Here is a 26,476-nt window from a genome sequence, read left to right on the forward strand (position 1 = left end):
GGCGGCTTTGGTGGCCACAGAGAGGCATCTGTGGGTGAGCCTGACTGACATCGGGGAAAAAGAGAAGCGCTTTCTCCTCAATGCGCCGGTTTCGCCTTCCGAATTGTTCGGCGCGTCCGTCGAGGCAGTGGTCGATAAATTCAGGGGGACGAAGGCGCGCTCAGCGGCCTTTAGGTCATTCATACCTCGCCGGCCTACGCCCCCATCCGAACGCAGGGGAAAGCCTGGCCCGTCTCGGTTTACGGACCAGAGGCAGGGCCAGACGGCTAGTGTGGCCACTCGAGGCCCCCCTCCTGGGAGGAGTCGGTCTCAGAGGAGACGTGATGCACGACATAGGAGAGAGGATCTAAGGGAAACGATTCAGCGCAGGCGTAGCGGCAGGCCTGGAGCGGGTACCTAGGGTCTCCTCTCCCTTCATCCCTCACCATCGTTAGGCTGCCTGCCTCCTTGACCCCTCGTAAGACTCTGTGGCTGGGCCGATGATGAGATTGATAAATTTAGTCTGATGGCCCGGTACATGAACTGAAAAAATTAAATATATGTGTAAGAATATATGTGTATATGTTGTATTGTTTGTCTACCAGCTCCGCCTAAGTTAGACTTTAGTTAGGCCCTATACTGGGCCCTTACTGTCCCTAGCGTTGAGTGTAGTTGGTCTCCCCTCGTTCTAGAGATAGTGCCTGAGACTTCCATTCTTAATAACTCCCAAAAAGGGGTTAAGCATTGCCAGGCTTCCTCTCACTCTGAGAGTTATCCTCTAGTCAGGTCTTTCCTTGGTTAGAGAACCTCCACTCATCAGAGTCTGCTAAGAGCTCTGTGTATACACTAAAGCTCTGTCCAGATGGTACCCTTAGTATGCAGGCTTTATTTGAGTCTACCCTGGGGCTGAGTGTAGTTAGGTCTCCCCTCTCTTTAGTGAGTGTGCTGTTGAAGACCTTCACTCTAAGAGCTCACTTACTAGACCCATTCTCACAGTTATGATAGCTGGAAGGCTCCTTTGAGCCTCGCTAACTATTCTTGGCATTGTGCTAGAGCCCCTCTGCCAAGGCTGGGTATCGTTAGGATTTCTCTCTTTAGAGATTCATTCTATGAAGCCTCCACTCTACAGAGTTCTGCTTCTACTATGTAGACTCTTCTGTGAGTCTTGTACCTCCTGAGAGTTTCCCCCCCTAGGATCGAGCGTCGCTAGGCTTCCTCTCGTTTTAGAGTTGTTCTGCTGAAGCCCCCGCTCTCCAGAAACTATAGGCCTCTTGTGAACAAACTGCTACCATCATAAATATGGTGATGTCCCACGCTCAGCTCTGGGCACCTCTTTAAACCCACAGTAGTGGTACGTGCACAAGCAAGTCTTTGAGCACTTCTTTAAACCCACATGAGTGGTAAGTGCACAAGCGAGTCTTTGAGCACTTCCTAAAACCCACATAAGTGGTAAAGTTCCCCCCAAGTGTTGGGTTCTTTTTTATAAACCTGTACGGTATGGTTACGCTGTCCCTTTGTTCCCATCCTTGAGTTGGTTCTAAAACCCCAGTTTTCCAACTCCAGTGAGGTAGCATGGTGTTATCAGGTCTCCTCTCGTTTAGAGAGTCATTGTACTGAGACATTCACTCTTAAAGAGCTCACTTACTAGGCCCATTCTCACAGTTATAAAAGCTGGTAGGCCCCTTTGAGCCTCGCTTACTATTCTTGGTGGAGTGTTAATCCCACTCACCAGGACTGAGTGTTGTCAAGCTTTCTCTCTTTAGAGATTCATTCTTGAAGCCTCCACTCTACAGAGCTCTGCTTTCAGCATGTAAGCTCTTCTGTGAATCTTGTTACTTTCAAGCGCTGAGTGTAGCCAGGTCTCCCCTCACTTAGAGGGTCATCATGCTGAGACCTCCACTCCTAAAGTGCTTTCTTTTGGACCAAGCGTCGTTAGGCTTCCTCTCATTCTGAGAGTCTTTCTGCTGAAGCCTCCGCTCTCCAGAAGCTCCGCTTCCAGTACAGAGGTTTTGCTACCGCAAAAGTTAGTAACATGGTGAGTCCCATGCCGTGCTCTGGGCACCTCCTCAAATCCACAATCGTGGTAAGTGCGCAAGCAAGTCTTTGAGCACTTCCTAAAACCCACATGAGTGGTTAGTGCACAAGTGAGTCTTTGAGCACTTCCTGAAATCCACACAAGTGGTAAAGCTCCCTCCAAGGGTTGTGTTCTTTTCTAGAAACCTGTATGGTATGGGGTACACAGTCCCTTCATTCCCATCCTCGGGTGTGTCTTAAACTTGGTTTTCCCAACTCTACTCCAGGTAGCACTGTTCGTAGGTTTGAGTGTTGGTAGGCTTCCTCTCATACTAGAGAGTCTTCCTGCTGAAGCCTCCACTCTCCAGAAACTCTACTCAGGTAGTTCCTTTGCAGAGGCTGTTCTTAAGCCTTGCTTACTGCTTCCAGTGTTTGAGTGTAGTTAGGTCATATGACCTCCACTCTTAGAGTCTTTTCCCTGCAAGCACTGAGTGTTGCCAGGCTTCCTCTCATTTAGAGTCTGCTTAGTATGAAAGCTTATTCTTAAGCTTCATTACTTTCTGTAGCGTTGAGTGTAGCTAGGTCTCCTCTCGCTTAGAGAGTCTTTTATGTTGAGACCTCCACTCTTGAGAGTTCCGTGCTTGGGTTGGTGAGCTAGCTAAGCAAATAGTACATCTCGCATCTAGAACATCTCGCCACTTGCCAGGGCAGGACGGAGGAAGAACTCACCGCCATCCGTGCCTCCGCCGCCCAGAGTGTTCCGCTACCTGATCCTTGCGCCCAGGCAACCCGCTTGTTGCCAAAAATGACTGCCGACGACGATGTGGAAGCCTTCCTGCAGGTCTTCGAAAACACCGCTCACCGGGAAGGCTGGCCTGAGGACGAGTGGGCACGCGCGCTGGCACCCCTCCTCACTGGTGAAGCCCAACGGGCTTATTTCTCGCTTCCCCTGGAAATTGCTGAAAACTACATCGAAGTTAAACGGGAAATCCTGGCGAGACTCGGCCTTTCACCCATCTGCGCCACCCAGCAGTTTCATGAGTGGGAATTCAAGCCCCGGGTGCCAGCCCGTGCCCAAGCCACTGAGCTCAGCCGCATCGCCCAGCACTGGCTTCTGGAAGGGAATCCCACCGCAGCCCAGGTAGCGGAACGAGTGGTGGTCGATCACCTCCTCCGCGCTCTACCCCGTGCCCATCGGCAAGCTGTCGGGATGAGAAACCCCACCAACACCCTGGAACTCGTAGAGGCGATCGAGCTGGCGGATGCTGTCCATCACCGCGAGACCGGGGACCGAGTGTTGCCGTTCCCCCGGAGGGTGGTCCAGGAGCGACGCCCGCTCGAAGGCACCCCGCGACCAGGCAGCAGTTCGACGGTTCCCCCACCGCGGGACCAGCCCATTCCCAGCGCTGAACCACTGTCACCCCCGCGAGCGTGGCTGGCAGGCTGCATCGTCCACCAGCACATACCATCGGGAGCCCCCAAAGCAGATGTGACGGTGGAGGGGAAACGTTTCCGGGCCCTACTGGACTCAGGCAGTGCGGTCACCCTTATCCAGTCGCGGCTCTGTGAACCTCGAAGCGGCCAGAAAACTTACCTGCCAATTACTTGCGTGCATGGAGACACTCGCCAAGTACCGGGCCGTAAAGTCACCATCTCGACTCCCCAAGGCACCTGGCCGGTGGAGGCTGGCCTAGTGAAGGACCTGCCGGTGGCCGTACTGCGATTGGCCCGGCTTCAATCGACTGCTCACCGCCGCTACTCAGCCTGTCAGCCCCAAGGGGAACCGTCGAAGACGGAGGCGACCTCGTGGACCCTGTCGCCGCCCAGTCCTGCTCACCTCCGACAGCGGGAGAGATGGTGAGTCCCCCTCCCAAAATACTAATCTGTTCTATGATGTGTATCAACAGGCTGCTGGAGGGGGCTCTTTTGCCAAGGAACAACAGGAGGATGACCGACTCAAGCACTGTTGGGCTCATGTGCGAGTCATTGATGGGAAAGACGTCCTCCCACGGCCCCAATCCTCCCAATCCTCTCCCGCATTTTGTCGTTGAGAATGGCCTGCTGTACTGTGTCGCTCAGCGGAGGGGGGAGGAGAAGAAATTGTTGGTGGTACCACGGAGCAAGACCGAAAGCATCCTGGAGCTGGCGCATTCCCATCCAATGGCAGGTCCCCTCGGGGCAGCCAACACCACGCAACGCATTCGCGACCGTTTTCATTGGCCGGGCCTGGAGGCTGAAGTTAAGCGGTTTTGCCAAGCCTGCCCGACCTGCCAGGCCACGTCGCCCAGGACCCCTCCCCCCAGCCCGCTCATTCCGCTGCCTATTATCGAGGTGCCCTTCGAGCGGATTGGAATGGACATAGTGGGGCTGTTGCCAAAGTCTGCCCGCGGCCATGAACACATCCTGGTCATCGTCGACTACGCCACCTGGTACCCAGAAGCAGTCCCCCTGAGGAAAGCTACCGCCAAGTCCATCGCCCAGGAGCTGTTTCTGCTGGCCAGCCGAGTTCGGCCTCCCCTTGGAGATACTGACTGACGAGGGAACTCCATTCATGTCCCGGCTGATGGCGGATCTCTGCAGGCTGCTGCGGGTGAAGCAGTTGAGGACCACAGTCTACCATCCGCAAACAGACGGGCTCGTGGAGAGATTCAACCAGACCCTCAAGCAGATGTTGAGACGTGTTGCAGCAGAAGATAGGCGGGATTGGGATCTCATGCTACCATACGTGCTCTTTGGGATCCGCAAAGTCCCCCAGGCCTCAACTGGCTTCACCCCTTTTGAGCTCCTTTTCGGCCGGCAACCACGTGGCCTCCTGGACGTCGCCAAGGAAGCTTGGGAGCAGCAGCCTGCCCCTCATCGTACCATCGTCGAGCATGTCCGACAGATGAGGGAACGGATCGACCGAGTGATGCCGTTGGTCCGGGAGCACCTGAGCAAGGCTCAGCAAGCGCAGCAACACCACTACAACCGGGCAGCCCAACCACGGGAATTCCAGCCTGGAGACCGCGTCATGGTTCTGGTCCCCAGCTCCGCCTGCAAGTTCCTGGCTTGCTGGCAAGGGCCCTACACGGTCATGGAGAAGATTGGGCCAGTCACCTACCGGCTGAGGCAGCCTGGTCGACGGCAGGCGGAGCAACTATATCACATCAACCTCCTGAAGAAGTGGGTAGGGACCCGGGACCAAGTGGCTGCCTTGAGTCTCACCGATCCCGTGGTTGTTGACATCAACCCCCATCTCTCGGCTGCCCAGAAGGTGGAGCTGCAGCACCTGGTCAGTCAGTTCCAGGATGTGTTCTCTTCCCAGCCCGGGCATACCAACATGGTGCACCACGACATCAAAATGCCCCCAGGAGTTATCGTCAGGCAACGGCCCTACCGAGTCCCAGAAGCTCGTCGGCAGGCTATTGGAGGAAGAGATCTAACAAATGCTGAAGTTGGGGGTAATAGAACCATCCCGGAGTCCGTGGTCCAGCCCCATCGTAATGGTCCCAAAGCCGGATGGCACCCTCCGCTTTTGCAATGACTTCCGCCGCCTGAACGAAGTCTCCGAGTTCGACGGGTACCCCATGCCTCGGGTCGACGAGCTACTGGACCGTCTGGGAAGGGCCCGGTACATCAGCACCTTAGACCTGACCAAGGGCTATTGGCAGGTACCTCTAAACAAGTCAGCTAAACCGAAAACTCCCTTCTCTACCCCCAGTGGCCACTGGCAGTACCGGACCCTTCCCTTCGGCTTGCACGGGGCCCCCGCGACGTTCCAGCGTATGATGGACATCATCCTGCGGCCCCACCAGGCATACGCGGCCGCCTACCTGGACGACGTGGTGGTTCATTCCGAGGCATGGGAGGAACATCTGGATCGTCTGCGGAGGGTGCTCTCGGAGCTCCGGCGGGCTGGACTCACCGCCAACCCCCACAAGTGCCACCTAGCCCTCTCAGAGTCCAAGTACCTGGGCTTCCAAGTCGGCCGTGGTCTCATATGGCCACAGGAAAAGAAGGTTCAGGCCGTCCACTCTGCTCCGAGACCCCAGACGAAGACCCAGGTACGAGCCTTTTTGGGGTTGCCGGGGTATTACCGATGTTTTATCCCCAACTTCTCCTCTTTAGCCGCCCCCCTGACAGACCTGACCAGGAAGGGGCAGCCGGAGAAGGTGTGTTGGACCCCATCTGCGGAGGAGGCCTTTACCCAGATCAAGACGGAGCTCACATCCTCGCCGGTACTCCGCGCCCCCGAATTTAGCTGCCCCTTCCTGCTGCAGACGGATGCCTCCGATACAGGACTGGGAGCCGTCCTATCCCAAATCCAAGAGGGTGAGGAGCATCCGATCATTTACATCAGCAGGAAGCTGTCCCCGGCCGAGAGGAAATATGCCGCCGTGGAGAAGGAAGCCCTGGCCATCAAGTGGGCAGTCCTGGAGCTCAGGTACTATCTCCTAGGCCGCAAGTTCACCCTGGTTACTGACCACACACCCCTCCAGTGGATGGCCCGCGCCAAGGACACCAGCGCCACGGTGAACGCCGATGGCCTCTCACGGATCTGGACAGCTTATGCAGGTCTGTCAGGGGTCATTCTCCACCCTTCTGCGGAGGAATCAGCGTCGCCCTGGCAACAAACCATGCTCACCTGCACGTACTCACCACAGCTCACAGCTGCACCTCATCAGCCACAGCCCTCTTAAGCAGCTCAGGCTGAAACAGACAGACAGACTCTGGTCTCGAGCCGAATGCAACGCTGGTCTAACCCTTATCTCTTGTTCTTCCCCCAGAAAGCAGCGAGTGACCAGCCCACTTTATTTGGAGCACGATTTGGACACCCACTTTCACTTGGACTGAACACGGAGCACCTCAAGCACCAGCCACCCCAAGCACCACACACCGGCTCACCATTTCATCACCTTTATTTTTATTGTAAATAAATCCACCCTCCGGGGCCTTGTTTTCACCAGCCTGCCTTGTCGAGTGATTCTTCCCCGTCACACTACTCAATCAGTCATTTGATCACTCATCCCTCAGCATGGCGGCGTGGGTATATCGTTCCCAAAGTGTCCTATCAGGATGCAGCGTAGAGTTCCCTTTCGAAAGGGAACGTCTCAGGTTACGTATGTAACCATAGTTCCCTGAGAACAGGGAACGAGACGCTGTGTCTCGTAGCCATGCTTCGGGCCTCCTGCTTATGTCTCCGTCAGACAAAAAAGATGGATGATGTATTCACAGGCGCCCGTTTTATACTGGTAGTCGCCTTATAAATGACGTCATATGCTGCCGCCGGCCAATGTCAAGTTCATTGTCGTTGTTCTATTGCATGCTTCAGAACCGGTCATGCTGAAGGCAGTTCTCAAAGTGTCCTATCAGGACGCAGCGTCTCGTTCCCTGTTCTCAGGGAACTATGGTTACATACGTAACCTGAGACGTTTTCAGACACGGTTTGAAAAAAATGAATGTCATGGAATCAAGAAAAAATGCATCAAAGCATTCATTATTCTGGATCCAATTCTTTGCGAAAAGGCAAATTTGACACAGCCTATATAGAAAGACAACAAATGGCACTGGCAACAGGCTACAATGACAAGCAATGGAGCACTAATTCACACTAAGTTCTGTATTTTGTTGTCCATTTTGTAATGATTGACTGAAAAAGCTCATATACTTGTTTGCAAGTTGTGTTGTTTGAAGGTAAAATTTGCTTTTGTTGCATGTTTTAAATGTTTTGGCGCAGTTAGAGCCTTTTGCAAACAAAATGTGCCATTTTGACCATGGGTGCCACTGTTTAGGCCTGTGTGTTAACTGTTTTGAAAATGTGGAGTTCGAGTTGATGGCTGCATCAAAGCAATCAAGAAAAACTGTAACTGTCATGTTTCAGTTCTACCTGCATTTAACAGACAATATACTCCACTGTTTTTTTGTAATTTAACCTCTAACTAAAACCCATTTTGCATTTTTAAGTGTTAAACATATTCTTTATTGGCTATCTAAAACTGAATGAGTCATTACTTTATAGAATGCACAATAGAAAAAGATTAAGTCCCCTACGCAGAAATTTAGTTGGTACCTTGATTAAAATTGCTCTCCAGTGGGTGGGGCTTGGTTGTGGATGGTGCCCCCATGGTAGCTGATGCCAGCTACCAAACAAAAATTCCAGCAAACATGGTCTTTGCAAGCTTGTTTCTATCACATACAAAAAAAGAAAAGAAAATACAGTAATTGTGACTTTTTATCTCACAGTTCTGACTTCTTTTCTTGGAATTGCTAGTTTAAATCTTGCAAGTTTATCAGCACTGTAAAATAAAAAAGACACAATTACCCTTTACCCTGTATATTCCATAGCAGAAATAAGCTTTTGTAGGTTCCACATGAGTAAGTGGGAAAAAAAGAAACATACAAATGCAGTCTAGCACACATTCTTCTCTCCCCAACCTCTTCTTCTCCCCTTTTCAACTTCTCCTCTACCTCCTACAACTATTTCTCTCCCTCTCCCAGGTATTATTTTTTCTCTCTCCCTCTGATTTTTTGTGTTGTTCTGTACTTGACTGACTTCTCTCCTATTGGCAGTCGCTCCAGATAGTAGCAAAAACCTACAGCCTGAAGATAACACCTCAATCTCTTGACAGAGTGGATGCTATCTATTTTCTCAGCTTTTCTTAAGAGATCTAGTTTTGTCAATTTGTTCTAAGCCTATTGCTAATCTGCTAGCTATAGTTAGAATTATCCATCGACAGCAAATTGCACCACTGTTTTGAGCCCAAATCATGACATACCTCAGCTCAAATCTTTTCCTTTCGCTTTGTAGTATGTGCATAATTGTAGCATCTTTTGAAAAGACACTTTGAGCTTTATTTACAAATTCTTCTAAATTATTACAAATAAAAATATAAAAGCTACAGAAACAGACAGTGTTGGGGGCAATGCATTACAAGTAATGCAAGAACAGTTGACATTTTTTCTTCTGTGGTCTACTGTACAGACGTGAATTTACTTTTCTCTATAAGCCTGGGGCTTTTGGTGTGAAAAGGCTTTTACATTTGCAAAAAAATATAACTTTTTATATTAAAAACAAACAAGCAAGCCCTGTCCAGATTTAAGAAGTAACACAAAAGTAATGTAATGCATTACTTTCCATAAAAAAAAAACGTAATTAGTTATTTTTTTAAGGAGTAACACAATATTGTAAAATAACTTTCCCCAACACTGGAAACAGAAATATAGTGGAACAAATTTTTGAATAACATATTTTTATCATTAAAAACATTAAAAATTAATGTTCATGTGACACAAGTGTAAATATATGTAAAGAAGTTCAAATTTGATGATTTTAACAACAACAGCAACAAAAAATGCGAATGCAGATTACAAATCTGTCACAATAGGCATGTTAGGCAATAGGAAGGCCTCACTGTACACACACACACACACATATATATATATATATATATATATATATATATATATATATATATATATATATATATATATATATATACTTTTATCAGTGTTTTTTAATCAACGTGACTAAAACATTGCAATTACTGTTATAAAAACAGAGATTTGTGAGCATTACTGGAACTGAAGGTGAAAAAATAAAGCAGAAACACGCATCATCTTTGTCTTGTGGTGAAATTGGCCAATCGTGATTTGTGAAACAGCTGTGTCATCATCAGAACTCCTGCAGTTGCTCTGGAGAACCTGAGCCAGCCTACTGCTCTAAAAAAGTACTCTTGTGGTACTTTGATGCTATACGTCACAGTGACCAACCAGTTTTCCACCAACTGGCAACCCGGGGTTTCAAAATACTATTGGGTAAATTGGCGATGGGCATTACTGACATTCCAACACAAAATGCACATCAAAGCAGAATGGTAGCTTTAGCATTGAGAAACAAGTATGTAAACTTAGCATGTTTCCTAAATATCTACAAACTTATTTTAGGCTTTAGTACAGTCAAAAGAAATGACATATAGCATATTTAAAAGTCTATAGCAAACCACCAATATTAAAGAAAGGCACAACTATACCATCAACACAGTACAACACGAGTGTTGGATGAAACGACAGATAGAAGAATAGAATCTGACAACTGATTCAGAAGCCACATTACAATGGTGCATGTAATAACAAATATGAACCTGACCAGCACATATTTATGCCTATAATTTAATGGTGCAAGAAATATAATGTGATAATATTATTTTCATTTGAAGCAAAACACCAAATATAATAAGAGGTTAGGAAAAGCTTGAACACTACATACTCTAAGAGTAAGCACTTAAAATCACAATTCAACCCAATACCAGAGGAGGACGTTAACAGCCATTACCTCGTATGACCAGACGCACTGGGTCCCTCCAAAACGCCTGACGCAGCGTCCTATCTCCACGTCTTCATGAGTAGTGTACATCTCTCTAAGACAGGACCCGATGTGTGGCACCATCCTGCGTAGAACTTCCCGGCTGAAGATCATCCCTGGACCACCCATGCAGAAGTTCTCTCCAGGCTCCAGAGCCAGTTTACCTAGCTCCTCTGTGGTACCAAGACCAGTCTGACCCAGATACAGTGGTTTACTGCTGTTAAGAGAGCGAAGAAATGATTCCAACTTCTCACCTACAGGAAACAATAAGATTAAGATAAACTAAATAAATCTTTGCCAAGTGTATTAGATCGTAACAGTGCATGAATACGAGACAGAGCAAGCGCTGGTTTATGTAGATATATTTTGAGGTAATGTATGGGTCCTCAACATATTTTTGACCAATCAGCTTTCTTAAGTTCAAAATCGCTCACTTTGATTGGTGCTTTGTCCTTAACCACTGTCTCCAAACATGCAGTGCTCGCAAAACACATTTAGTGAGCAGCAAAATGTTTAGAGAGAGTGTATTGCCAGGACCAGAAATAATACCAAATCAAGTGAAATGTTAAAATGTATGAACATTATAAACACTAGGTCTATAGACGTTTTTCCTGAACACGGAAGTAAGTCCGACTCTTAACTGAAAGAATGCTTTGCATTTCCGGTCTGCATTGTTTCTAGTCAAATTAGGGTATATTCCGAGCTAATAAACTAATGTTAAACCTATTAAAATGTTTTTAAAAAGCACATGGCTCCATAGCGCCATCACTTGGCAATGTCGCAATGACCATTTGTCAGTGCCTCACTTTAATGAGTGTGTAGATGACACGAAGCAGCGGACGTTAGCTACATTAAAAACAGATGGACGCTATTTGAATGGGTTCCTATGGAGACCGGAACAGAAAAGCATTCAATCTGACATTAGAATTCGTAATGGCGGCGCTCATCGTTTACTCAGGAAAAAGGTCTATAATGAAACAAATCATTTAAATGTAAGTATTCAGAACAGAACAAGAATGAAAAAATATAAAGTTAAGAAACCAAAACAAAGTGAAACTGAAAGTACACAGCAAAATCCCCAGTGTTATGCTGCGTTCCAGGCAGGTTTTTGAGCTCGTAAATTATGACTTCAAATCAGGACTTTGTAGCGTTCCAGGCAAGTCACCCCAAACTGCCTGAGCACATTTATTATTATTACATTATTATTATTTGTTTGCAATGTTATATTGTCCTAAAGTCTATTTTTTCACTGTGTACCACTTGCATAAACACCGCACCTGTAGGGGCTGACATTGTGGTTTTGCGGGCTATGTCACGTCAGAACTCGGAACTGGGAGTACATCGACCTAGTACGAGTTCACGAGTGGGAAGTCACGGGTTTGACTGCCGTTCGGTTACACTTTCACGGGTAGAAGGTTGGAAAAACACGAGTAACGGGTTGCCTGGAACGTGGCATTAATTTAACACTCTGAGTGAGGACACATATAAACACTGAAGCAGTTTTAAAGTTAACACTGAAGCAGTGTTGAAGTTAACGAGATAATTAGGTGATTAACGAAGTGATGATTGATCATTATTGAAGACACCTGATGTTAATAAGCAGAATCACCAAAGGAGAAAACCAAAATTTTTAAGCAACCATTATAGTGGTCAATGTTTGCATTAGTTGGGCTCTTGACCCTGAAATCTTTAATACTAGATTTTTTTTGGCTGCTGTAACAGCCAGACATAAGTTCATGTCATCAGGTGATGATTATGTTTTAACATATTCATTGTTTGGCGTGAATCACCTAGCGTCTACTCTCTAAGATAGTTTATTTTTTTTTATTTTTTTGTTTATTGCAATAGCCTTGACAATCCACAGAAGATCCAGCACTTCCTATGCATTTTGGAAAGATTTAAAAAAAAAAAAAAAGTGTTTCGCATAGGCACACATAGACATCAAGAACCAGCCCATGAATCTCAACAATGGTGACAAACGGCATATTCAGATAAACAGATCAACTCTGAACTCTCATAATTTATTCATGCCGCAATGCATGATGGGAGTCATGGATGAGTTCGGATTGGCTACAACACGCTTTTTGATGGTCACTGATTCTTCATAAGGAATTCCTATGTCAGATACTCAAGTCACTATATGATGATTATGTCAAGCACAGTCAATGCCATCTGATGACTTTTTCTCTTGGCTTGTCTGGCTGTTATAACTCAATAATTGCAGCCAAACAAGACCTAATATTGAAGATTTAAGGGTCAAGAGCCCAACTAATGCAAACATTGACCACTATAATGGTTTTTAAAAAATTTAGGTTTTCTTCTTTGGTGATTCTGCTTATTAACATCAGGTGTCTTCAATAATGACCAATCATCACTTTGTTAATCACCTAATTATCTCGTTAACTTCAACACTGCTTCAGTGTTAACTTTAACACTGCTTCAGTGTTTATATGTGTCCACACTCAGAGTGTTAAATTAACACTGGGGATTTTGCTGTGTACCAGGCATTGGGCTCACTCTGTAATTCGGCACAAATTCAAAGGTTTGCATATTCGCAATGTATTTGAATGATAAACTATTATTTATAATGTATACTAGGCTTTATATTTCACAGATGTTCATACATCGGCAAAAATGTGCTTGGCATAACAGCAGTGTGGACCAGTTATATAGGCTACAGACTGTAACTTGCACACTCACAATAAAAACAGAACATTTGTGCTTTTGCAAAATAAAGCAAACAAACAGGGTGTGCGTTCTGTCATCTCGGTTCTCAGTTTCCTTTCCATGAACTTGTTTGCGGTGCGCTGTGCCTCACAACTGTTTTAAATCTGTTAATTATTTAAATCAGATATATTTTGCATCATTATACATTTTATATATAGACTATGATGTATTTTATTTATATGACAACAAATTTTATTTTAATGTAACTTCATCATCATGCGACCTATTTTTGACCCAGGGTTTTAAAACCTGTGCCCTAGACTATAGTTAGGTTCATGCAGAAACTTGTAAACAATGTTCTTATACAGGTAGTTGTGGAATCACCGTCTAGTGACGTCACTAAATGTTCCGGGAAAACTAAAGTAACTTGTTAGTGACAGTCACAGTGCCTTTTAACTGCTGTTTTGGATCAGGCAATTATTCATTTACAAATTAAGCACTGCTTATACCTCATACTATTTTTCAGCAAGTGCAATATACAATATAGACAGTATTAAGCCTCAGTATTAAGGTTATCTCACCTGCTTCATGTAAAATAATTGGCTACTGATACTGATTTATAATTTTTGCATGAAATGTTTTCGAAGTACTATTCATATCTTTGATTAAAACCATTTTAATACGGTGACTTGACAAAATGCACAGACCAATGTATTTGTGTTCATATTCATATTAGAATTCATTGAAGAGCACATTTGAAGTAATGATTTGTTTTGTTTGTTTTTTGACTCCCATACTTTTTCCTTTATACATGCTCCCACTTGGTGGGAAATAATGGCTGCCTTTCCATTGTTATGTTGATGACACCTAAGTTTATCTGTCCTTAATACAAAACTAAGATGGTCTGGACACTGTCATGGCCTGCTTGTCATATGTAAAGGCCTGGCTGTTTCTAAACTTACTGAATTTCATTAAGAATAAAATGGGAATAATTGTATTTGGACCTTCAGATTGAATTAATAATCCCAAAATAAATATTGGCGGGCTGTCGTCTTGTGTGAAGATGTGAGTGAAAAATCTAGGTGTTGTTTTTGATACGTTTCTGATATTTGATAAGCAGATAAATTTGGTGGTAAGAGCATGTTTTTTCCAGCTTTGTATGTTTTAAGATAATTATTTAATTTTATTTATAAATAATTTAAGATAATTTCTGTCCTTCAAAAATGTTGAAAATGTGATCCATGCCTTCATCTCTTTCAGGCTGGATTATTATAAATGAAGCAGCTCCTGACTGGTGCTTGAAAACAGTACCAAATCTATTTTAAGATCCCTGCCCTGTTTGGCATTGCACCACAAAGTTGATTTTAAAATATTACTTTCTGTTTACAAATCTTTAAATGGTATGGCTCCAACATACCACTGTTTTACTGATTAAGCATCATCCAACCAGAAATTGTCGGTTATTCCTTGGTCGAAGTACGAGTAGAAGTGACTGAGCTTTTTGACTCTAAAGTTGCTTCCTCTGTTTTTAAGTCCATCTTAAAAACCTATTTTGTTTGATCAGGCACAAAATCTATGCTCTAATTTAATTTCTTTAGTAATGTGTTTTTCTTATTTTTGTTGTAAAGCAGTCTGGACAACCTGGGTTTTAATTAATGTTGCTATATAAATAAAATTGTGATTGCCATTGCTAAATTATTCACCTCTAATGTAGACATCGTCATCAGCCCTCATAAACCACTCATATTTATCCAAATAATGGTCGTGCATGTACTTCAGCATCATGAAAGATTTCTTCTGCGGTGGGTATGAATCATCCACTCCTGTCAGCGGGATGACAGGCATTGGAATTGACAGGGGCACCTTTTCAGAGCCCTCACTGGAGAAGAACTCCACCCGCCCAGGGATGTTGGGAGTCCAAGTCCTGTAGGCAGCCACAGCCCTGGAGGCCAGATACTTCTGAGCTGTCATTACTCCCACATACAAGAAGCTAGCTGTAGATACAGGGAACACTCCATCACTACTGTTCCCTGTCCTATAACGCTCCTCTTCACCTTCATCACTGTCTTCCTGGATGGAGAAGAGTGGCTGCAGATGCTTGTGTCTGCCAATGGTAGATGAAGTACTGTGGGCGGTGTCTGTAACTTTGGCCTGAGCCCTGCCGTTACTGTAGTATGTACACACTGAAGACCTTCTGTTCTTCACACTCATCTCCACAACTCTAGGCACAAAAAGCCACGATGCAGCTGTAAAGCCAAGAAAAACCCCTATGATGACGCTAACCAACGGTCTTCTGGACCTGAGGGCCATAGCACAGTCAGTACAGCAGATCACATATACATAACAATCCCCTCAAACAGATTTGACTGACGACTGTGATTATCTAACATCTGCAAAGTGCGTTCGCGTACATGTAGCGCGACCCGAAGGAGATTGTTGTCCCGTTATACGTGAAGTAAACATATTTCAAATGTATCGATTACAATATTTATCGGTTAGAACTCATCCAAATGTTGATACTGCAGCTCTCTGGTCACTTCTGTCTTGTTTGGTGAAAAAAACTGTTTCGGTATACTCCAAGGGCGCATACAATCCACATTACTTAAGTGAAAACGCGTCACACTGAAACGTTTATAAAGTTGAAGCTTCCATTTCCATGCAATGAAGGCTCGCGTTGTGCCGTACTCCACCGAAGACACTGTTCCTCACCTCACTAAAAACATACATTCCATTCACATAACCCTTATTATTATTCAGTCGCTTTAGTCTTTATAGATTCGCCATTTTCCTCATAGTTTGACGTGAGGAAACGGAACTTTTTTCCCTTGTCTTGCAAGCAGCCTAGTTTGTCTGGATTTAAAGCCTCTGGACGCACTGATGTAACGGGACAAACGGTCTTTGCTTCGCCCCAGTCACTGGGCGGAGCGAAGCAGCTGCGCTTTCTCTTTTCAAACTGACGTCTAAAGGGAAACCCAAAAAAGGCAGGAATTCTACTGCTCTGAACTTCGCTGATTATTTGATTAAAAAGGCTACATACACATTTTCCTAAAAGCTATACTATTAATAATAATTATTAAAATAATATTTAAAAAAATGTTCTTTGTGTTGTTTTAATTTCGATCATTTTCGATGATTTCAGATTTTTCAGATTATCCTTGTAAACACATTTAATCGCCCAGTGCATAGAAAACAATAAATGACAATCACGTATTCAATCTAAATTACAGATGCTTTTTCCTTCAAATTTTTGGAAACTGGTCTTGTTTATAATAAGCCAAATAATAAACAAACACATTTTCTGGTGGCCGTATAAAAATTAACATTTTGAATATGCTCTCTTTACCTTAAAGTTACTTAGATATAGCCCTTGTGACATTTTGACAATACAAAACACTCAAATATAATCATAAAATATAAAATATAATCAGTTTATATCCTGCAATTATGACAAAAAAGGCAGAATAGTAAGTTTATATCTTGCAATTATGACACAAAAGTCAGAATAGTGAGTTTATATCATGCAATTAAGACAATAAAGTCAGAATAGTGGGTTCATATCATGCAATTATGACAAAAAGAGTCAGAATAGTGAGTTTATATCATGCAATTATGACAAAAAAAGTCAGAATAGTGAGTTTATATCATGCAATTATGACAAAAAAAAGGCAGAACAGTGAGTTTATATCATGCAATTATGACAAAAGTCAGAATAGTGAGTTTATATCATGCAATTATGACAAAAAAGTCAGAATAGTGAGTTTATATCATGCAATTATGATTATATCAGAATAGTGAGTTCATATCATGAAATTATGACATGAAATTCAGAATAGTAAGTTTATATTTTGCAATTATGACACAAAAGTCAGAATAGTAAGTTTATATTTTGCAATTATGACATGAAAGTCAGAATAGTGAGTTTATCTTTTGCAATTATGACAATAAAGTCAGAATAGTTAGTTTATATCATGCAATTTTGACAGAAAAGTCAGAATAGTGAGTTTATATCATGCAATTATGACAAAAAAGTCAGAATAGTGTGTTTATATCATACAATTATGACAAAAAAAGTCAGAATAGTGAGTTTATATCATGCAATTATGACAAAAAAGTCAGAGTAGTGAGTTTATAGCATGCAATTATGACAAAAAAGTCAGAATAGTGAGTTTATATCATGCAATTATGACAAAAAAGGCAGAATAGTTAGTTTATATCATGCAATTATGACAATAAAGGCAGAATAGTGAGTTTATATCATGAAATTGTGACACGAAAGTCAGAATAGTGAGTTTATATCATGCAATTATGATACGAAAGTCAGAATAGTGAGTTTATATCATGCAATTATGACACGAAAGTCAGAATAGTGAGTTCTATCATGCAATTATGACACGAAAGTCAGAATAGTGAGTTTATATCTTGCAATTACGACACGAAAGTCAGAACAGTTAGCTTATATCATGCTATTATGACACAAAAGTCAGAATAGTGAGTTTATATCATACATAGTGACAAGAAAGTCAGAATAGTGAGTTTATATCATGCAATTATGATACGAAAGTCAGAATAGTGAGTCTATATCATGCAATTATGACACGAAAGTCAGAAAAGTGAGTTATATCATGCAATTATGACACAAAAGTCAGAATAGTGAGTTCTATCATGCAATTATGACAAGAAAGTCAGAATAGTGAGTTTATATCATGCAATTATGACAATAAAGTCAGAATAGTTCTTTTATTTCATGCCATTACAACAATAAATTCAGAATAGTGAGTTTATATCATGCAATTATGACAAAAATTCAAAATAGTGAGTTTATATCATGCCATTATGAAAATAAAGTCAGAATAGTTTGTTTATACCATGCAATTATGACAATAAAGTCAGAATAGTTAGTTTATATCCTGCAATTATGACACGAAAGTCAGAATAGTGAGTTTATATCATGCAATTATGACATGAAAGTCTGAATAATAAGTTTATATTTTGCAATTATGACAAGAAAATCAGAATAGTGAGTTTATATCCTGCAATTATGACAAAAAAGTCAGAATAGTGAGTTTATATCATGCAATTATGACACGAAAGTCAGAATAGTGAGTTTATATCCTGCAATTATGACAAAAAAGTCAGAATAGTGAGTTTATATCATGCAATTATGACACGAAAGTCAGAATACTGAGTTCATATCATGAAATTATGACACGAAAGTCAGAATAGTGAGTTTATATCATGCAATTATGAAAATAAAGTCAGAATAGTTTGTTTATACCATGCAATTATGACAATAAAGTCAGAATAGTTCGTTTATATCATGCAATTATGACAAGAAAATCAGAATAGTGAGTTTATATCCTGCAATTATGACACAGAAGTCAGAATAGTGGGTTCATATCATGCAATTATGACAAAAAGAGTCAGAAACTTTGACAAAAAAGTCAGAATAGTGAGTTTATATCATGCAATTATGACAAAAAAGTCAGAATAGTGAGTTTATATCTTGCAATTATGACACAAAAGTCAGAATAGTGAGTTTATATCATGCAATTAAGACAATAAAGTCAGAATAGTGAGTTTATATCATGCAATTATGACAAAAAAGTCAGAATAGTGTGTTTATTTCATGCCATTATGACAATAAATTCAGAATAGTGAGTTTATATCATGCAATTATGAAAATAAAGTCAGAATAGTTCGTTTATATCATGCAATTATGACAAGAAAATCAGAATAGTGAGTTCATATCATGAAATTATGACATGAAAGTCAGAATAGTAAGTTTATATTTTGCAATTATGACACGAAAGTCAGAAAAGTAAGTTTATATTTTGCAAATATGACAATAAAGTCAGAATAGTTAGTTTATATCATGCAATTTTGACAAAAAAGTCAGAATAGTGAGTTTATATCATGCAATTATGACAAAAAAGTCAGAATAGTGAGTTTATATCATGCAATTATGAAAAAAATTCAGAATAGTGAGTTTATATCATGCAATTATGACAAAAAAGTCAGAATAGTGAGTTTGTATCATGCAATTATGACAAAAAAGTCAGAATAGTGAGTTTATATCCTGCAATTATGACACGAAAGTCAGAATAGTGAGTTTATATCCTGCAACTATGACACAAAAGTCAGAATAGTGTTTATCTCACGCAATGATGACACAAAAGTCAGAATAGTGAGTTTATATCATACAATTATGACACGAAAGTCAGAATACTGAATTCATATCATGCAATTATGACACGAAAGTCAGAATAGTGAGTTTATATCCTGCAATTATGACACGAAAGTCAGAATACTGAGTTCATATCATGCAATTATGACACGAAAGTCAGAATACTGAGTTCATATCATGCAATTATGACATGAAAGTCAGAATAATTTTATATTTTGCAATTATGACAAGAAAATCAGAATAGCGAGTTTATATAATTTTGCAATTATGACAAGAAAATCAGAATAGTGAGTTTATATCATGCAATTATGACACGAAAGTCAAAATAGTGAGTTTATATCCTGCAATGACACAAAAGTCAGAATAGTGAGTTTATCTCACGCAATTATGACACGAAAGTCAGAATAGTGAGTTTATATCCTGCAATTATGACATGAAAGTCAGAATAGTGAGTTTATATAATGCAATTATGACACGAAAGTCAGAATAGTGAGTTTATATCACGCAATTATGACACGAAAGTCAGAATAGTGAGTTTATATCGTGCAATTATGACACGAAAGTCAGAATAGTGAGTTTACATCTTGCAATTATGACACGAAAGTCAGAATAGTGAGTTTATATCGTGCAATTCTGACACGAAAGTCAGAATAGTGAGTTTATATCCTGCAATTATGACAAAAAAGTCAGAATAGTTAGTTTATATCATGAAATTATGACACGAAAGTCAGAATAGTGAGTTTATATCCTGCAATTATGACACAAAAGTCAGAAAAGTGAGTTTATATCATGCAATTATGACACGAAAGTCAGAATAGTGAGTTTATATCCTGCAATTATGACACAAAAGTCAGAATAGTGAGTTTATATCCTGCAATTATGACAAAAAAGTCAGAATAGTGAGTTTATATCCTGCAATTATGACACGAAAGTCAGAATAGTGAGTTTATATCTTGCAGTTATGACACGAAAGTCAGAATAGTGAGTTTATATCCTGCAATTATGACACGAAAGTCAGAAAAGTTAGTTTATATCATGAAATTATGACACGAAAGTCAGAATAGTGAGTTTATATCCTGCAATTATGACACAGAAGTCAGAATAGTGAGTTTATATCATGCAATTATGACACGAAAGTCAGAATAGTGAGTTTATATCCTGCAATTATGACAAAAAAGTCAGAATAGTGAGTTTATATCATGAAATTATGTCACGAAAGTCAGAATACTGAGTTCATATCATGCAATTATGACACAAAAGTCAGAATAGTGATTTTATATCATGCAATTATGACAAAAAAGTCAGAATAGTGAGTTTATATAATTTTGCAATTATGACAAGAAAATCAGAATAGTGAGTTTATATCATGCAATTATGACACAAAAGTCAGAATAGTGAGTTTATATCCTGCAATTATGACAAAAAAGGCAGAATAGTGAGTTTATATCATGCAATTATGACACGAAAGTCAGAATAGTGAGTTTATATCATGCAATTATGTCACGAAAGTCAGAATACTGAGTTCATATCATGCAATTATGACACAAAAGTCAGAATAGTTAGTTTATATCATGAAATTATGACACGAAAGTCAGAATAGTGAGTTTATATCCTGCAATTATGACAAAAAAGGCAGAATAGTGATTTTATATCTTGCAATTATGACACGAAAGTCAGAATAGTGAGTTTATATCCTGCAATTATGACAAAAGTCAGAATAGTGAGTTTATATCATGCAATTATGACAAAAAAGTCAGAATAGTGGGTTCATATCATGCAGTTATGACAAAAAGAGTCAGAATAGTGAGTTTATATCATGCAATTATGACAAAAAAGTCAGAATAGTGAGTTTATATCGTGCAATTATGACAAAAGTCAGAATAGTGAGTTTATATCATGCAATTATGACAAAAAAGTCAGAATAGTGAGTTTATATAATTTTGCAATTATGACAAGAAAATCAGAATAGTGAGTTTATATCATGCAATTATGACACAAAAGTCAGAATAGTGAGTTTATATCCTGCAATTATGACAAAAAAGGCAGAATAGTGAGTTTATATCTTGCAATTATGACACGAAAGTCAGAATAGTGAGTTTATATCCTGCAATTATGACACAAAAGTCAGAATAGTATTTATCTCACGCAATGATGACACGAAAGTCAGAATAGTGAGTTTATATCCTGCAATTATGACACAAAAGTCAGAATCGTTAGTTTATATCATGAAATTATGACACGAAAGTCAGAATAGTGAGTTTATATCCTGCAATTATGACACGAAAGTCAGAATAGTGAGTTTATATCCTGCAATTATGACACAAAAGTCAGAATAGTGTTTGTCTCATGCAATGATGACACGAAAGTCAGAATAGTGAGTTTATATCCTGCAATTATGACACGAAAGTCAGAATAGTGAGTTTATATCCTGCAGTTATGACACGAAAGTCAGAATAGTGAGTTTATATCCTGCAATTCTGACACGAAAGTCAGAATAGTGAGTTTATTTTAGTGGTGGGCCGTTATCGGCGTTAACGTGCTGCGTTAACGTGAGACTCTTATCGGGCGATAAAAAAAATATCGCCGTTAATCTATTCTCAAATTTGGGTTGGGGGCTGGGTCTAAACTACGCAAGCTATGATGACTTTCATCTTGATAGTTTAACGCGGATGTATACCAAAGACTATAGAATATGGTCGCGCGTTTACGTCTCCTCCGCCAAAACACAGACGGGATCGCGTCGTCCTCCATTCATAAAAACCGAATCTACTATAGCGCGAAATGCCACGTAAATTCGTCGTTTTTTGGATTCATAAATCAAATGTTGGTCTGTCACTTAATTCAAATCGCGATATGGACTAGTGTCTGTGAAAACTGAAATGCAAAAAGACCGTTTTAATATGAATCCGGTATGTTCCGTTTGCCTAGCTGTATGAATGAATGGTGGAGACGCGCTTTTACTACACGCATACTGAAACACACGTGACGCTCCCGGTAATTTTTGGCATTTGCATCTCACATGAACAGATAAACTCTTTCTAATAACATACGATTAGTATTAGATATGATTGATTATTCAGATTATATTAATAGTGATGGCTTCATTTTGTTTTTAGATTATTACAAAGCTTTTGATACATTGGAACATGCATTTTTATTTCAGGCTCTTGGAAAAATTGGCTTTGGCAACTCATTCTGTAGTTTGATCAAAATGTTATACATTAACGGAAACAGCTCAATTAAACTAAGTAATGGAACGTCACCTAGATTCTTTTTAAACCGAGGAGTTAGACAAGGATGCCCAGTGTCCCCATATTTATTCCTAATTGCTACACAGTTCCTTAGCATGCATATTAATAGTAGCCATTTAAAGGGTATCACAATTGGAGACAATAATATCATAATAAGTCAATTAGCAGATGACACCGCTTTATTTTTGTATGACTCCTCGCAAATCCCAGTAGCATTGAATATTCTCCGACCCTTTTCTGAGGCTTCAGGGTTAAATTTAAATATTAATAAATGTGAATTGCTATCAATTAAAAATTGCTCTGTTGCCTCAATTGAAGGTATAGCTGTCAAAAATAATATAACGTATCTTGGGATACAGATATCTAAAGATGAATATAGGTGCTCTGCCAACTTTAAACCTATTATCGCGAAAACACAAAGACGATACAATTGCTGGCTACAAAGAGATTTGTCTTTAAAAGGCAGAACACTGCTTACAAAGGCAGAAGGACTGTCTCGCTTAGCTTACGCAGCTCAATCTCTCTTTGTGGATAAGCCCACATGTAAAATAATTAATGAGGTCTTAACAAAATTTTTGTGGAAATATAAAACTCATTATATAAGAAAATCAGTCATATTAAATTCCTGTAATAATGGTGGTTTGAATTTCATTGATTTCGATTCCCTTAACAATACATTTAAAATCAATTGGCTGAAGCAATATCTATCTAAACCAACAGCTATTTGGAATGCTTTTCCTCAACTTATCTTCTCTCAGCTTGGTGGTCCTCATTTTCTTTTAATGTGCAACTATGATATATCCAAACTCCCAATCAAACTTTCCAATTTCCATCGACAAGTTCTCCTAGCTTGGGCTTTAATTTATAAACATAATTTCTCGCCACATAAGTGTTTTATTTGGAACAATAAGAACATCTTATTTAAGAACAAATCTCTGTATTATGATAACTGGTTTAGTAATGGTTTGATATTGGTACATCAGTTGTTTAACAATCAAGGCCTTTTGCTAAGATATTCAGAATTTCTTTCCAAATACAAAATACCTGTCACTCCAAAAGAATTTGCGATAGTTATGGGAGCTATTCCTTCTGGTTTGTGTATGCTGCTTAAAAACTTTACCTACTCTTCAACAGTTACTGCATCTCTTCTTAATCCCTGTGACACTCCTGTTGGTCAAATTTGTTTCTCCACAAGAAACAAAAACTATAAAATAAGATCATTATTTCTTGAGAATTTAATTTCTGCTCCACATGTAACTTTTTTTTGGAATAATTTATTTGATAATCTTAATTGGAAAAAAGTCTGGTCACTTCAGCAAAAATTCTTTCTCACAAATAAAGTGAAAGAAGTATCTTATAAACTGATCCACAGGTTTTATCCTGTAAAGAAGTTTTTACAAAAGTTTAGAGCTGACCTAGAGCTAACATGTTCGTTTTGTTTGAATGCTGATGAAACAGTGGAACACTTATTTTGGTCATGTCACTACACTCAGGAATTTTGGTATGATATTGGTGTTTTTGTTAAATTGAAGATTCTGCCAGAATTTTCTTTACAAATGAGAAATGTTATTTTTGGATATTTTGACTCAGACCCCACAAAAGAAAATACTTGTTTTATTATAAATTTAATTCTTTTCCTAAGCAAATTTTATATTCACAAATGTAAATTCTCAAATTCTAAACCTGTCTTTGTGGTCTTTTTAAGAGATATGGAAAATTATATTAATTTGATTTCAATATCTAAAAATAAGAAAGCTATGAAGACTGTTAAAATTTGCTCTGCACTTAAAGTTTTTGTGTAAGAAATCTTATGTACGAAAATAGCCCTTTTTTGCTTTATTTTTTTTATTTATTTTTTTTATTATCTGTTTAGTTTTTATTTTATTTATTTTTTGAATGTTTGTTATCTTTCAAGTATGACTACTGCTGATATTTGTACCGATTTGTATGATGATTTGATACAATAAAAAAAAAAAAAAAAACTGAACAAAAAAAAAAAAAAAAAAAAAAAGAACAGATAAACTCAATCTCCAAAACTGCTGTGAGTGTCACTTTTACCGTTTCATTTGAGAAAACTCGCATCATATCATACTGTATACACAGAAACTTCACGGCAACCTGTCAAAATAAAAGTACGGTGTAACATGTATCCCCACCCCCCAAAAGCTGGAAATGTAGGGGAAACACTGGGTACCATAGATATATATGCGTATATGTATATTTTTATCACACTGTACAACAATAATACTGTTTTTTTATTACAGTAAGGGCTAAGTTTAGGGTTGGGTAGGTGTAGATGTTAAAAAAAACACAATCTAATAGGTAGAAAAAATTATTTCATTGTTAGTTAGTTAGTAAACACAAGTACATTTTATGGAACATAATTTATTTTCATCATCAAATTATCATAGAACAGCTTTATTGAGCAGTTTGTGATGCAGTTTGGAAACAGGAGATGAGCGCATGGTCTAATGCGCCACCTGGCTTGAGAAAACCATTCTCAAAGACTTACTTTTAGTCATTATTTGGGTAGCACACATATTCTGAATGCCTTCAGCAGAATTCAAATTAGCCATTTTAATCTAGATTAATCTAGATTAATTCCGAGATTTAATCTAGATTAATCTAGATTAAAAAAATTAATCTATGCCCACCACTAGTTTATATCCTGCAATTATGACACGAAAGTCAGAATAGTGAGTTTATATCCTGCAATTATGACACGAAAGTCAGAATAGTGAGTTTATATCCTGCAATTCTGACACGAAAGTCAGAATAGTGAGTTTATATCATGCAATTATGACAAAAAAGTCAGAATAGTGAGTTTATATCGTGCAATTATGACAAAAGTCAGAATAGTGAGTTTATATAATTTCGCAATTATGACAAGAAAATCAGAATAGTGAGTTTATATCATGCAATTATGACACGAAAGTCAGAATAGTGAGTTTATATCCTGCAATTATGACAAAAAAGGCGGAATAGTGAGTTTATATCTTGCAATTATGACACGAAAGTCAGAATAGTGAGTTTATATCCTGCAATTATGACACAAAAGTCAGAAAAGTGAGTTTATATCATGCAATTATGACACGAAAGTCAGAATAGTGAGTTTATATCCTGCAATTATGACACAAAAGTCAGAATAGTGAGTTTATATCATGCAATTATGACACGAAAGTCAGAATAGTGAGTTTATATCCTGCAATTATGACAAGAAAGTCAGAATAGTGAGTTTATATCACGCAATTATGACACGAAAGTCAGAATACTAAGTTCATATCATGCAATTATGACACAAAATTCAGAATAGTTAGTTTATATCCTGCAATTATGACACGAAAGTCAGAATAATAAGTTTATATTTTGCAATTATGACAAGAAAATCAGAATAGTGAGTTTATATCCTGCAAATCTGACACGAAAGTCAGAATAGTGAGTTTATATCCTGCAATTATGACAAAAAAGTCAGAATAGTTAGTTTATATTATGAAATTGTGACATGAAAGTCAGAATAGTGAGTTTATATCCTGCAATTATGACACAAAAGTCAGAATAGTTAGTTTATATCATGAAATTATGACACGAAAGTCAGAATAGTGAGTTCATATCCTGCAATTATGACACGAAAGTCAGAATAGTGAGTTTATATCCTGCAATTATGACACGAAAGTCAGAATAATAAGTTTATATTTTGCAATTATGACAAGAAAATCAGAATAGTGAGTTTATATCCTGCAATTCTGACACGAAAGTCAGAATAGTGAGTTTATATCCTGCAATTATGACAAAAAAGTCAGAATAGTTAGTTTATATCATGAAATTGTGACATGAAAGTCAAAATAGTGAGTTTATATCCTGCAATTATGACACAAAAGTCAGAATAGTTAGTTTATATCCTGCAATTATGGCACAAAAGTCAGAGTAGTGAGTTTATATCATGCAATTATGACAATAAAGTCAGAATAGTAAGTTTATATCATGCCATTGTGAAAATAAAGTCAGAATAGTTTGTTTATATCATGCAATTATGACAATAAA

The 26,476-nt window shown here is 39.6% G+C and overlaps 1 protein-coding gene across 1 annotated transcript in view; it reads right to left on the minus strand.

Annotated features, from left to right (window-relative positions):
• Positions 1-15,845, minus strand: part of LOC141299478 (chondroitin sulfate synthase 3-like) — a 120,839-nt gene extending 104,994 nt beyond the window's left edge. The window contains exons 1-2 of the mRNA XM_073829836.1: positions 14,704-15,845; positions 10,304-10,587 (exon numbers count right to left, since the gene is read on the minus strand). Coding sequence (XP_073685937.1) covers positions 10,304-10,587; positions 14,704-15,310 — 891 coding nt within the window. The 5' untranslated portion in view covers positions 15,311-15,845. The remainder of the gene's footprint in view (positions 1-10,303; positions 10,588-14,703) is intronic.
• Positions 15,846-26,476: the final 10,631 nt, after the last annotated feature.

The sequence above is a fragment of the Garra rufa genome, chromosome 23, assembly GCF_049309525.1.
Source record: "Garra rufa chromosome 23, GarRuf1.0, whole genome shotgun sequence".
NCBI classification, from domain to species: Eukaryota; Metazoa; Chordata; class Actinopteri; order Cypriniformes; family Cyprinidae; genus Garra; species Garra rufa.